The sequence below is a fragment of the Thalassophryne amazonica genome, chromosome 8 (assembly GCF_902500255.1).
Source record: "Thalassophryne amazonica chromosome 8, fThaAma1.1, whole genome shotgun sequence".
Classification (NCBI taxonomy): Eukaryota; Metazoa; Chordata; class Actinopteri; order Batrachoidiformes; family Batrachoididae; genus Thalassophryne; species Thalassophryne amazonica.
The window spans coordinates 103728103-103741243 of record NC_047110.1 but is presented as its reverse complement, the minus strand read 5'-3'; the positions used below and the strand labels follow the sequence as shown (position 1 = coordinate 103741243).

At 42.5% G+C, this 13141-nt stretch overlaps 1 protein-coding gene across 1 annotated transcript in view; it reads right to left on the bottom strand.

Moving 5' to 3' along the window:
• The window catches only part of zfpm1 (zinc finger protein, FOG family member 1), a 295801-nt gene that overhangs the window by 13474 nt on the left and 269186 nt on the right, over nucleotides 1-13141 (bottom strand). The window contains 2 exon segments of the mRNA XM_034177133.1: nucleotides 2677-2721; nucleotides 2724-2778. Coding sequence (XP_034033024.1) covers nucleotides 2677-2721; nucleotides 2724-2778 — 100 coding nt within the window.

The following is a 13141-nucleotide window of genomic DNA, read 5'->3' as shown; positions in this document are numbered from 1 at the left end:
ATGCCAGGTTATAATTAAAAGCTGAAATTAAAATGCAATGCAGATTGTTTGCTGTTTTGGAGTAACGTGATTTCACTGACCTGGTGTATGACTGTACAGTAACGCAGAATTTTAGGATGCTGTTGTGGACAATCAGGCCAGATTACCTCCATTTTGGAATCTGAATGCCAGTCGGGGCCAAACACTGACAATGGGAGACTGGCCTTAGTCTACACCAGTGTTTCTGAGGCAGTGAAATGCAAAATTTAGTTTGCACATACGTTTAGTATTCGTGTTTAAAAATGGAAGAAGAAATATGTGAGTGTCATTGCTTCAGAGAAAATTTCTAGATGTCCTCTTGATTTATCTGACCTGCATAAATACATCTCAGAATCATTCTTCAGGAGTGGGGGAAAGATGGAGCGTGGTGAAGAAAGAGCTGAGCCAGAAGGTGAGGCTCTTGATTTACACTCCTATCCTCTGTGATGGTCATGAGCTTTGAGTGGTGCAGCAGAAATACAGCTACTGCATGGGGTATCTGGCCTTATGCAGGGCGAGAAGTTCAAGTATCCAGTATTCTTCTCCTTCATATCAAATCTTGCCAGCTGAGGTGGCTCGGGCAGCTGGTGAGGATGCCTCCTGGTCGTCTGAAATGCATTTGTCCTGTCGTGACGTACTGAGATTACATCATCGAGATTACATCATCGTACGTATAATGCACTGCGGGGCACAGCATGTGCTCACAAAACCTTAAAAATTAGCACATTACTTTAAAACTAAAACATACGAGGTCTATTAGATAAGAAACCAACACTTTTATTTTTTTTTAACTATATGGATTTGAATGACGTGCGATTACACTAATCATGCTTGAACCCTCATGCGCATGCGTGAGTTTTTTCACGTGTGTCGGTGACGTCATTTCCCTGTGGGCAGGCCTTGAGTGAGATGTGGTTCAGCCCTCTCGGCTGAATTCCTTTGTTTCACATGCTGCTCGAGACGGCGCGCGTTGCTTTATCAAAATTTTTTCTGGACCTGTGAGGAATATCCGAGTGGACACTATTCGAGAAATTTAGCTGGTTTTCGGTGAAAAGTTTAACGGCTGATGAGAGATTATGGGGTGTTTCTGTCGCTGTAAGGACTTCCCACGGAGCGGGACATTGCGCAGCGCTTCCAGGCGCCGTCATCGGCCTATTTTGACCTGAAAACATCCTAATTTAAGGTTTAATTCACCCAGGACGTCGTGAGAGAACAGAGAAGATTCAGAAGAGGCTGGCATGAGGACTTTATGCGGACATTCTACTGTTTAAGGACATTTTGTAATGAAAGACGTGCGTGCAAATTCGCCGAGTCGTTTCCGTGACGACTTGGCGAATCTGTGTGCGCCGCGACAGGAAAAACACCTCCGTGTTGAAAACCATTTGTAAAATTTAGGCGGCTTTTGATGGCTTTCAACAAGTGAGTAACTGAGAAATTGTTTAACAGCTTGGGCATGTTCCAACTTGCCCGTTAAAGTTTCCAACACGGAGGTGTTTTTCCTGTCGCGACCTCCCGCGGTCGGGTCCGGCCCGACATGCGACTCTGCCTGCACGTTCTTTCATTACAAAATGTCCGTTAACAATGGAATGTCCGAATAAACTCCTCATGCTGACTTCTTCTGAAAGTTCTCTGTTCTCTGATGACTTACTGGGTCAACAGAGCCTGAAATGTGGAAGTTTTCAACTTGAAACGGAGAGACGCTGCCGCCTCGAAGCGCAGATCGCCGTTAGGCGCCGTGGGCCGTCCTTAAAGTGACACTACCAGACCAAAATCTCTCATCAGCCGTTAAAATTTTTACCAAAAACCAGCTGAATTTATCGAATGGTGTCCACTCAGTTGTGCCTTACAGTTTTTGAAAAAATTCTGATCAAACAAAGCAGCAGTCTCTGAGCCATTCCTAAACAATGAAAAAACAACGAGAGGGTGGGCCACTCCTCACTCAAAGACTGCCCACAGGCGAATGAGGTAACCGACAGGCGTGAAAAAACTCTTGCATGCCCACGATGGTTCAAGCATGTCTGATGTAATCACACGTGATTCAAATCCATATGGTTTTTGAAAAAAATAATAAGGTCAGATACTTTTCTAACAGACCTCGTATATCTGATATTTTCACTTTATAAAACTTCAGACATGACAGTAATTTTAAATAACTTGTCCAAAATTAGTTTGGTTAAAATTTGAACCATAAGTTAAAAATATGCCTCTGGATGACTTAGGTGATATTGCCAACATATCGTTATGGCGTTTCTGCTTTGTCTGCAAAGTATTGAGATGCTTTTCATACAAGCAGTTCTCTTCTGTTAGCAGTGGGTATAACTGTGCGTCTGTTACAAAACTTTTAGCAGGTGGGTGCTGAACTGATTTTAAATTTTAAAAATGCGTGTGCAAATAATTTATGGGTACAAAATAATTTCAGAACATTCTGTTGTCTGTTCTGCGTATGTTTCTACATGTTCTGGTACTGAGAAGAAATATGTTTGGGCCTCAGAACATCTTTTTGTGCTGTACCACAGGTGGCCACTGGGTGAAAGTGAAATGCTGTGCCAGAGTCAGTTCTCCTAATAGATCCCTGCTGAGCCGCGTTCATCTGCAGAAGATGCTCATGTCTCTGTATTCTGAGGCCTTACAGGGTACAGTTTGTCACAGTGATGTTACCTTGGCTGTAGATGGTACAGCTGGCAGCTTTGAGGTTAGAGGTAAAGGGATTCGGCTGATCCAACAGTCTGGTTCGTCACACACCAAAGTCAGCCTGGAGTTCTGCACACACAAAATACAAAATGAAAAAAGCAGCAGTGACACGCTTAATTAGTGTGACAACAGGAAGGCGCGGTTTGAACAAAATGTGAGAATGTGCAACATACATCACTCTTCCTTAACTGTGTCCATTCCACTTTGATTTTCTCCTCAAAGAGATGAAGGACCACTGTAATTCTATTTTCATTCACTTATTCACCATTCACTGTGCATCCGGAAAGTATTCACAGCGCTTTGCTTTTCCACATTTTGTTATGTTACAGCCTTATTCCAAAATGGACGAAAGTCATTTTTTTCTTTAAAATTCTACACACAATACCCCATAATGACAATGCAAAAAATGTTTTTTTTTTTAAGATTTTTGCAAATTTATATAAAAAAAATAAATAAAATAAATCTAAGAAATCACATGTACATAAGTACTCACAGTGTTTGCCATGAAGCTCAAACTTGAGCTCAAGTGCATCCTGTTTCCACTGATCATCTTTGAGATGTTTCTACAGCTTAACTGGAGTCCACCTGGGGTAAATTCAGCTGACTGGACATGATTTGGAAAGACACACCTGTCTACATATAAGGTCCCACAGTTGACAGTGCATGTCAGAGCACAAACCAAGCATGAAGTCAAAGGAATTGTCTGTAGACCTCTGAGACAGGATTGTCTTGAGGCACAAATCTGGGGCAGGGTACAGAAACATTTCTGCTGCTTTGAAGGTCCCAATGAGCACAGTGGTCTCCATCATCCATAAATGGAAGAAGTTCATATCAACTAGGACTCTTTCAAGAGCTGTCCGCCCGTTTAAACTGAGCGATGGTTGGAGAAGGGCCTTAGTCAGGGAGGTGACCAAGAACCTGATGGTCAAGAAGGACAACCATCTCTGCAGCAATCCACCAATCAGGCCTGTATGGTAGTGTGGCCAGACAGAAGTCACTCCTTAGTAAAAGGCACATGGCAGCTCACCTGGAGTTTGACAAAAGGCACCAGAAGGACTCTCAGACCATGAGAAACAAAATTTTCTGGTCTGATGAGACAAAGCCTGAACACCTTGGCGTGAATGCCAGGCGTCATGTTTGGAAGAAACCAGGGACCATCCCTACAGTGAAGCATGGTGGTGGCAGCATCATGCTGTGGGGATGTTTTTCAGCAGCAGGAACTGGGAGACTAGTCAGGATTGAGGGAAAGATGAATGCAGCAATGTACGGAGACATCAGGAGGACATTGACCCTAAGCACACAGCCAAGATATCAAAGGAGTGGCTTCAGGACAACTCTGTGAATGTCCTTGAGTGGCCCAGCCAGAGCCCAGACCTGAAGCTGAACATCTCTGGAGAGACCTGAAAATGTCTGTGCACCGACACTCCCCATCCTTATTCAAGAAGACTTGAGGCTGTAATTGCTGCCAAAGGCGCATCAACAAAGTACTGAGCAAAGGCTGTGAATACTTATGTATGTGTAATTCCTTAGTTTTTATTTTTAGTTTTAGTTAAGTTCTAAAAAACCTTTTTCATGTTGTCATTATGGGGCATTGTGAGTAGAATTTTGGGGGGTGGTGGCGAATTAATTTAATACATTTTGGAATAAGTCTGTAACATAAAATGTGGTAAAAGTGAAGCACCGTGAATACTTTCCGGATGCACCGTATCCATCGCTTCTTCACTTGCATGTCCAAACCACCTCAACCTACGTATCAAGTTTAAAAATCTATGCAGCTTTGCAACTCCTCATAACCATCTCTTGTCTTGAACTCCCTTCACCACCCATGTCTCAGTGCTATAAATCATTCCTGGTCTTGCCGTTGCCTTTTAAAGCTGAGCTTTAACCCTTACTTTGGTCACACACCACAAGTTGTCCCATCTAGTGGAGTACTTCCACATCCAGTTCTTCATCTTTAGCTCCCACAGATCTACTCCAACTCTGATGGTGTCCTCACTCCTTCATACATCCCAAACAATCCTTCTCTGTTTTTTTTAATCCCTGATGCACCTCCAGACCCCTAGAAGCGTTACAAAAATGACTGTTTCGGGATTCAAAACATGAGATGATATATAAGAATGTGTTCATACTCATAACTGAGCTGACTCAGAGTTTGCCAGCAATGAGATCTTGTAAAAAACAAGCATTAATGGGTGTCACTTTGGAGCCTGCAGCCACACGGTGCTGTCCGGTGGTAAACACAGGTCTGCAGAAAGGCTGCCAGCGAGTGACGCGTGATCACAACCAAAGAAGGAAATGAGGAAATGAGGGAAGCATGGATGGAACAAAGCCGCACACAAACAAATGAGAGGAGAGAAGAAAGGGAAAGAAAAGGCATAAAAGAGGGAGAAAGACCCCAGGAGAGAGGAAGAGAAGAAAAGGATGAAAAAGGAGATCTGATGAGGTTGGAAAGCTGCTATTCAGCTGACTGTCATAATGAGATCCACTGTGGATACACGGCACAAAGGCGGAGGAATCAGCATGCACAGTGCTGCTGTGTGGAGGTATGACACAGATACTGACACCGATACACAGGGCCCACAAAACAACAACAACAATAAAACAAACACGTTTATGTTCAGCAGGTTTTAAACCCGCCAGCACAGTGGATTAGTGGTTAGCACTGTTGCCTCACAGCAAGAAAGTCATGGGGTTGATTCCCACCTGTGGCCTTTCTGTGTGGAGTTTGCATGTTCTCCCCGTGTTTGTGTGGGTTTCCCTCTGGGTGCTCCGGTTTCCTCCCACATCCAAAGACATGCAGGTTTTAAGTGGATTGGTAACTTTAAATTGTCCGCAGGTGTGCGTGCAGGTGTGAATGTGTTTGTTTGTCTGTATGTGGCCCTGCGACAGACTGGCATCCTGTCCAGGGTGAACCCCGCCTCACACCCTATGACTGCTGGGATAGGCTCCAGCCCCTCCCGAGTCCTAACTGAAGTAAGCAGTTGAGGATAAGTGAGTGAGTTTTTCAACCCTCTCCCCTTAAAGAAAACAAGTAAAGCTTCTTTTCTGTAATAATTTTAAGAATGTCCCTTTAATTTTAAAGTGAAAACAAATGTCTAAATTTATATATATATATATATATATATATATATATATATATATATATATATATATATATATATATGAGGTCTGTTAGAAAAGTATCCGACCTTTTTATTTTTTTCAAAAACTATATGGATTTGAATCATGTATGATTGCATCAGACAAGCTTGAAACTTTGTGCGCATGCGTGAGTTTTTTCACGCCTGTCGGTTGCGTCATTCGCCTGTGGGCAGGCTTTGAGCGAGCACTGGTCCACCCCCCTCGTCGGATTTTATTGTCAGGGAAATGGCTGAGAGGCTGCCGCTTTGCTCCATGAATTTTTTTTCAGAAACTGTTAGAGACAGTCAGTTGGAAACCATTCGAAAAATTCAGATGGATTTCGGTGAAGATTCTTTCGGTGTCACACGGATTAAGGACCATTAAAACTGGATTAAAAATGGCCCACGGCAGCGGAGGGCACACCGCGCCCCGAGCGGCCATCGACAGGCTGGAACACGCAGATCACTTCCAAATTTAAGGCTCTGTTGATGCAGGATGTCGTGTGACTAGCCGAGAAGTTTCAGAAGAGGTCGGGATCAGCACTTTATCCGCACATTCCACTGTTAAAGGAGATTTTGTAATGAAAGACGTGTGGACGGATTCGCGCGTCGGGACGCAGCCGCTCACAGCCGCTGGACAAACAACACCTCCGTGTTGGAAGTCTCACAGGACAAGTTGGAACATGCCCAGCTGTTAAACAATTTCTCGGATACTCACTCGACTGCAAAGCCACCGAAAGCTGCCTGAATCTTACGAATGGTTTCCAACACGGAGGTGTTTTTTTGTTGAGCGTTTTTTTTTGTTGAGCGCGTCGGCTCCGTGCCGATGCGCGAAATCCTCCGCACGTCTTTCATTACAAAATCTCCTGTAACAGTGGAATGTGCCGCAAAAGTGCCATGTCCAGCTCTCTTGCCATTTCTGTGGTAGTCACATGATGTCCCGGATCAACACAGCGTTCAGTTTAGAAATGATCTGGTTGTTCCAGCCTGTCGATGGCCGCTCGGTGCGCCGCGCGCCCTCTGCCGCTGTGGGCCGTCTTTAAAAAGGTTTTAACACTCCTTAATCCGTGTGACGCTGACAGAATCTTCACCGAAATCCATCTGAATCTTTCGAATGGTTTCCAACTGGCTGTCTCTAACAATTTCTGAAAAAATTTCATGGAGCAAAGTGGCAGCCTCTCAGCTATTTCCCTGACAATAAAAATCCGACGAGGGGGGTGGACCAGTGCTCACTCAAAGCCTGCCCACAGGCGAATGATGCAACTGACAGGCGTGAAAAAACTCACGCATGTGCGCGAAGGTTCAAGCCTGTCTGATGCAAGCGCACATGATTCAAATCCATATACTTTTTGAAAAAAATAAAAAGGTCGGATAGTTTTCTCACAGACCTCATATATATATATATATATATATATATATACACACAGGGTGTCCCCAAAAAATATACATTTAAAACACTCGGTTTGACCCTTAAATGCCACAAACTTAATCATTTATGTTTCTGTTTTACTTGCAGAGACCCTGAAGTTTATGTTGATGCCAAGCAAGACTCAGGAAAATGCCAAGATTAACCATACTACAGCGAACAAAAATTGAGTTTTGGCACCAGACCAAGAAGTGTCAAACAGGTGCAGCAACTTTATGCTAGACTGACAAAATGCAGGGCCAATACTGACATTGGTATGAAAAACTTCAACCTTTCAGCTTTCTATCCAGCCATACATTTATTTCCCATACATATGCTTTGACCATTTTCTTTGCTGATAAAATGTTGCATATTTTTTTGGGACACCTTATATATATTATATATATAGTCACATTTATATCTATATACAGTAAATATGGATATTTATTATTATATGGAGGACTTATATAAATAAACAAACTTACAGCATCACCTGAATATGCTGCTGATGGTGTTGAGCTCGTTCGCTTTCTTTACCTCCATGAAGAATTTGCTAACAGGTGGTCCGGTTGTTAGCTGGTAAGCTTTCAATCCGTATATATATATATATATATATATATATATATATAAATTCTGATTAAAGTTTGGGGGAATGGCTGTTCAAGTAAAAGAAGGTTGAAAAAATATTTTCTTTTCATCATTTGTAATCAATATTGTGTAAATTTGCAAACTATAATTGTTCAACACTTCAATGTGTACTATATCACTAAAGCTTTATTATTATTATTATTACACTGCATGAAGTGCAAAAGTGCAGTTTACTGTGATGTATTACTGCTATACGCACAGCAGGGGGCAGCATTCTCTTAGCCCAGAACCAGAGAGTTCTCACAACAAACCCAGTTAACAGTTTAAATGCAGAAGGGTCGAAGTTCAGATGATGTGTCACACTACATATTCCATGTGCGGAGAACTTACCATTTGCTGCAGTGATCTGAAGAAATACTCCATATCCTATCATTTATGAACATAAACTTTATTTTGCATGGCTGATGATGCACTTTTTAATGACTTAACATCACTCTGAACTTCAAACATCTCTTAAAGATACAACAGGAACAACAACAGTGAAAACGTGTCAGGAATTACGCTCAGAGAACTTAGCAATACAAAAATGACTGACAGGAGCCACCATTTGAATCAAAACACATGAGCTGCTGCAACTCGCACAACACTTCTGCTTCATTCTGACAAAATACTATCAATTTTGCAACAGGGTCAACCTTTTTCCTCTCTCTAAACAAAAAAATATTCTTAAAATCATGCGAGTGACCTATAAGATCACATAACATTGAGGATTTGTTTGATTTCTGTCACACAAAATAATAAAATGAACTCCGCCTGTGCACAGGTCGTATGATCACCTCTGTGCGTCTTTGTGCACAATATCTCACAAAGCAGTCGATGAATTTTGACAGATCTTTGTTGAGAGATGATCAGGGATCAGAGAAGAATTAAGTGGATTTGGATTAGATGCAGATTAGGACATTCTTTAAAGTGCACCCCCCCCCCCCCCCAACATTTTTATGAATTGCATCAAAACTAAATCTTTTTTTCTTTTTCCTTCAATAAAATTGTGCAGGAGTTTGTATCTGGCAATGACCCATTACACTGTTTGATCCAGATCCTGCAGACAGAATGGAGTATTGTTTCACAGGGTCAGAGCTGTGAATCATTACAAGACGGGAAACAGACATAAAACAACCAACTTGTCGCCAAAATTCTGCTGAGTCAGCAGCGGTGGTGGACGGGGTTTTGTTGGATCTATGGCAGCACATTCGGCACGCTGCCGCTCCACGGTAAAGTGTGAGAAATATTCCTCCCTTATGATCAGCGAGACAGACAGTTAACAGGACCGACGTGGGACGCTGGATGAGTCTGAGACGGCAGGAAGACAAAGAGAAGGACAGAAGGAAGCCTCTCAGAAAGCCACTGTACGTTGGCGGCCGAGGCAGAGCATATTGTATTTCATGGGGATGTCGCGCTGATGTGGAGATATTCCCGCTTTTGTTTTAATTTGTAACTCAATGCTGGAGCCGTCTGAGCTGTAAGTACTGCTAATTTGTTTCAGACTAATTCATCACGGCCACAGCTTTGGAATTCACCATGATAGGACAACAGGGACACACACACACACACACACAAAGCAAAACGAACACATGCTCACTTCAAAGAGCTAAAATATGAACTAATTACTGTACTTACTCCGTTGTGAGTGTGCTGCTCTAACATCATGCAAGAAAGAATTAATTGGGAGGAAAAAAGGCCAATATTGCCTGTTTATTCAAAATCATTATCACAGATTTCTGCTGGATGCAGCTTTCCCTCTTTTTATTATTAAGTAAACACTCATGCAAAACTTCAAACATCACCTGCTTGTTTCACCTCGGGGAGCTTGAGAGGCTGCTCTCAACTCATGAGCTTTTTAACAAGTTAAAGTTTTAACAACAGATGCTTTAACTCAGCAACTGAGCCCACTGTCTTAACAGCAAAGCAGCAGATACCAGCACACTCCAGCTCTTAAAGGCAATGAGATTATATCAGATTGGTGTCATTTAAATTAAACCCCCCAAATGTCCATAATTAACTGACTCAATGCAACCCCTATGTGCCTTAAGCCCAGATTACACATAGACGGTTTTGTCCGCAGGTAGTACGTAGACCGAAGTTCGCGGTAGTTCCGGCTGTTTTCGCGATGGAAAGGGGCGGAGCATTTCGCCGGTGTTTTGAGCGCCATACTAGCCGCAAATATGAGGATAAAATGCCGCTAAATCCGCCAAATAAAGCAGAGTTTTGACGCTATAGCATCCGGCACATGTCAGGCAACGGGGGTTAACAGGGAGTGACAGGGAGCTCATTCTCAGCCTTTTCTTTCTCTCCTTTTCCCCTCCTCAACGTGTTGCTCGTTTCCACCACAGGGCTACCCTCTTGCTTCTGAACCAGACCTCTGGTAAGTCCTTGCCGCTGCCAATTTTATTTAGGAGGTATACTGGAGCTTCTCTGCAAAATATCTGGAGCTGGCCACGAGTGAGAGACCTGCATGCAGCGTGCTAGCGTTTTTATACTGACCGCCGCCTATCGGCCCGTTTGAACGCCGTTAACCGGGAGGGTGGCATTTAGAACAGCGTACTGTCCGCTAGCGCTGTCGTTTTGTCTACCTCTGTCGCTGGTTAAAACGCGTTTGAGGATGCCGATGTGGGCTCTATCGCCGTTTTACATGCCGTTGGTTAGGGATACAACGCCGGTTGCCAATTACAGCGGTGTAAACTGCGGCACTACAGGAAGGGGCAGGATGACACGGCGATTCAAAAGTATCATCGCCATTGTTCGCGTTGTCTCCCTCGTCAGGCCACTTCTCCGGGAGCGCTCCCGGAATTATTCGACATGTTGATTAATTTTTTCAACGATTCCCGGTGAAGCCGGAACCAAACCACGTCCCCGTGCGCCGGCGTTAACTACGGCGTTTGATCCCTAAAACGGCCCGGAGGGGGCAAAATCTCTGCCGGGACGCTTCCGAGAGAGTTTACCGTCTATGTGTAAACGCGGCTTTACTTTGCTGTCACATTCCACACCATGTAAATTAGCAGGATTGAAATGGACATACCCCCAAATGCATTTTCGCTATGTTTTTTGAACCGTGCATGACAGATCACCATTAGGTGGGTCTCCAATTTACGTCCAAATTGCACAGTTTAAAGAGGCAAATTGAAAACAAGGGGAATAGAAACATTTTGAATGTCACTAAACATTTTTAAGCTCACTTGAGATGGTTTTCAAGTGATTTGAAAACAACGTATTTCGCAAAACTGCAATGGCAACATTTTCTGGTATTACAGGTCACATGACACACAGAAAGAGTTACATGACATTCTAAAATATTGCTCAACTTTTACGTAAATCTGTAACAGAAACCCAGCTGTGGAGTGGGATCAACTGAAGGGAAAGGACAACAACTGAGTTCATGACCCCGGCTTGTAATGGACCCAAAGGCATTTGTAATTTCACAGTTAAGGTCTAATAACGCTGTCACAACACAACTATTTTATTGTGACACATTCAGGAAGTAGTGTGTCAGCACAAACTGCAAATTGACAAAAAAGAAATCTGTATGTTGAACTGTTGAAATAATTTTGAAGTAATCCTGTGTACAAACCATCACACAGATATGACAAATAAAATAACCTCACTGGTGGATGCCATTAATCTGAAAATAACCAAATACAGATTACATGAACAGCTGAGCTAATCATGTGACGATCGCAAATACTGATCCAAGAGTGCACCGGCAACTTCACACAGCGATAAAGAGGATGAAAGCGGCACAGCGCCAGATCACCCTGTGACTGTGTAATTAAGCAGCAGAGACGCAAAGATGTGGGCTGAGTTAAGGAGAACAGAGAGACCATCGGAGTCACCTCCCCCTGGTCAGATGCCAGTCTTACAAACTCAGCATCTAGGCCAGAAACCGCCTTAATTTTTAACAATTTATTTCAAACTCTGTGCGTAATATTCATCAATGAGCTGCATTAATCTAAGAAGGTAAAAAGCATAAGAATGAGAAAACTGTTGGTGAGTTAGTTTGGATGGATGACCTCAAGAACTCTGATGTCTCACACCTTCACCAGTACAGTTTGGATTCTGTTCTGGACCGTCATCCAAATGTGGGAATGTTCAGAATACTGTGGCGAAGAAAAAAAATTATTTTGAAGCCAAAATGTTGAGAAAGGGCTCAGTCATCCACGTAAAGATATCAAACTGTGCTTGTTGAGATGTTTGAAAAATAGGTAACCTATAGCAGAGTTCATGAGTATTTGGAAAGCAACAATTTATGTGATTTTTTTTTTTTTTTTTTTTTTTGCTTCTGTGCACCAGCACAAAGGAACTGAAATGAAACAAGGTGTGCTTGTAGGATCAACGTTAGGTTTCAATTCAAGGGTTTAACATAAAATAGCACATTAACCATTTAGGAATTACAGCCATTTTTCATACCACAACTGCACCACTTGAGAAGATGAGTGAGGAATGTGAGTGTCTGAGGCCTGGTTTCATAAAGTGGTCTAAAACTTGAGTCTACTATACTTACTACCTCAATTCCAGTGAAGTTGGAACGTTGTGTGAAATGTAAATAAAAACAGAATACAATGATTTGCAAATCCTCTTCAACCTATATTCAATTGAATATGCAACAAAGACAAGATATTTAATGTTCAAACTGATAAACTTTATTGTTTTTGTGCAAATATTTGCTCATTTTGAAATGGATGCCTGCAACACGTTTCAAAAAAGCTGGGACAGTGGTATGTTTTTTTGAAATGTTTTTGTGCTTTATTGAAATGTGCTGCAAGCATCCATTTCAAAATGAGCAAATATTTGCACAAAAACAATAAAGTTTATCAGTTTGAACATTAAATATCTTGTCTTTGTGGTGTATTCAATTAAATACAAGGTATAGGTTGAAGAGGATTTGCAAATCATTGTATTCTGTTTTTATTTACATTTCACACAACGTCTCAACTTCATTGGAATTGGGGTTGTACTTAGTCGACTAAGGTTAGGCGTCCAACATTAGCCTTCTAATCTCTTTTTCACATTGATGGCTAAGTTTGTAGATTAGCCTTGTAACGTTAGCCAACAATTTTCATGGGCATAGCGACCTCGCGGGTGCAGTTGCCAAAACACGCCTCCAGTGTGCAAGAGTTTTGTTTACTTCTGGGTTGGGCATCTGCTACAAACACAGCCAGAACCGGGGCCCTGAGGAGAAGCACTCCCGACTTCAGTGTCCATAAACATCTCCAATGAATTATTCTGGTCCTGGAACACCCACTGCAGCCGCAAGTCCCTCCTTCCT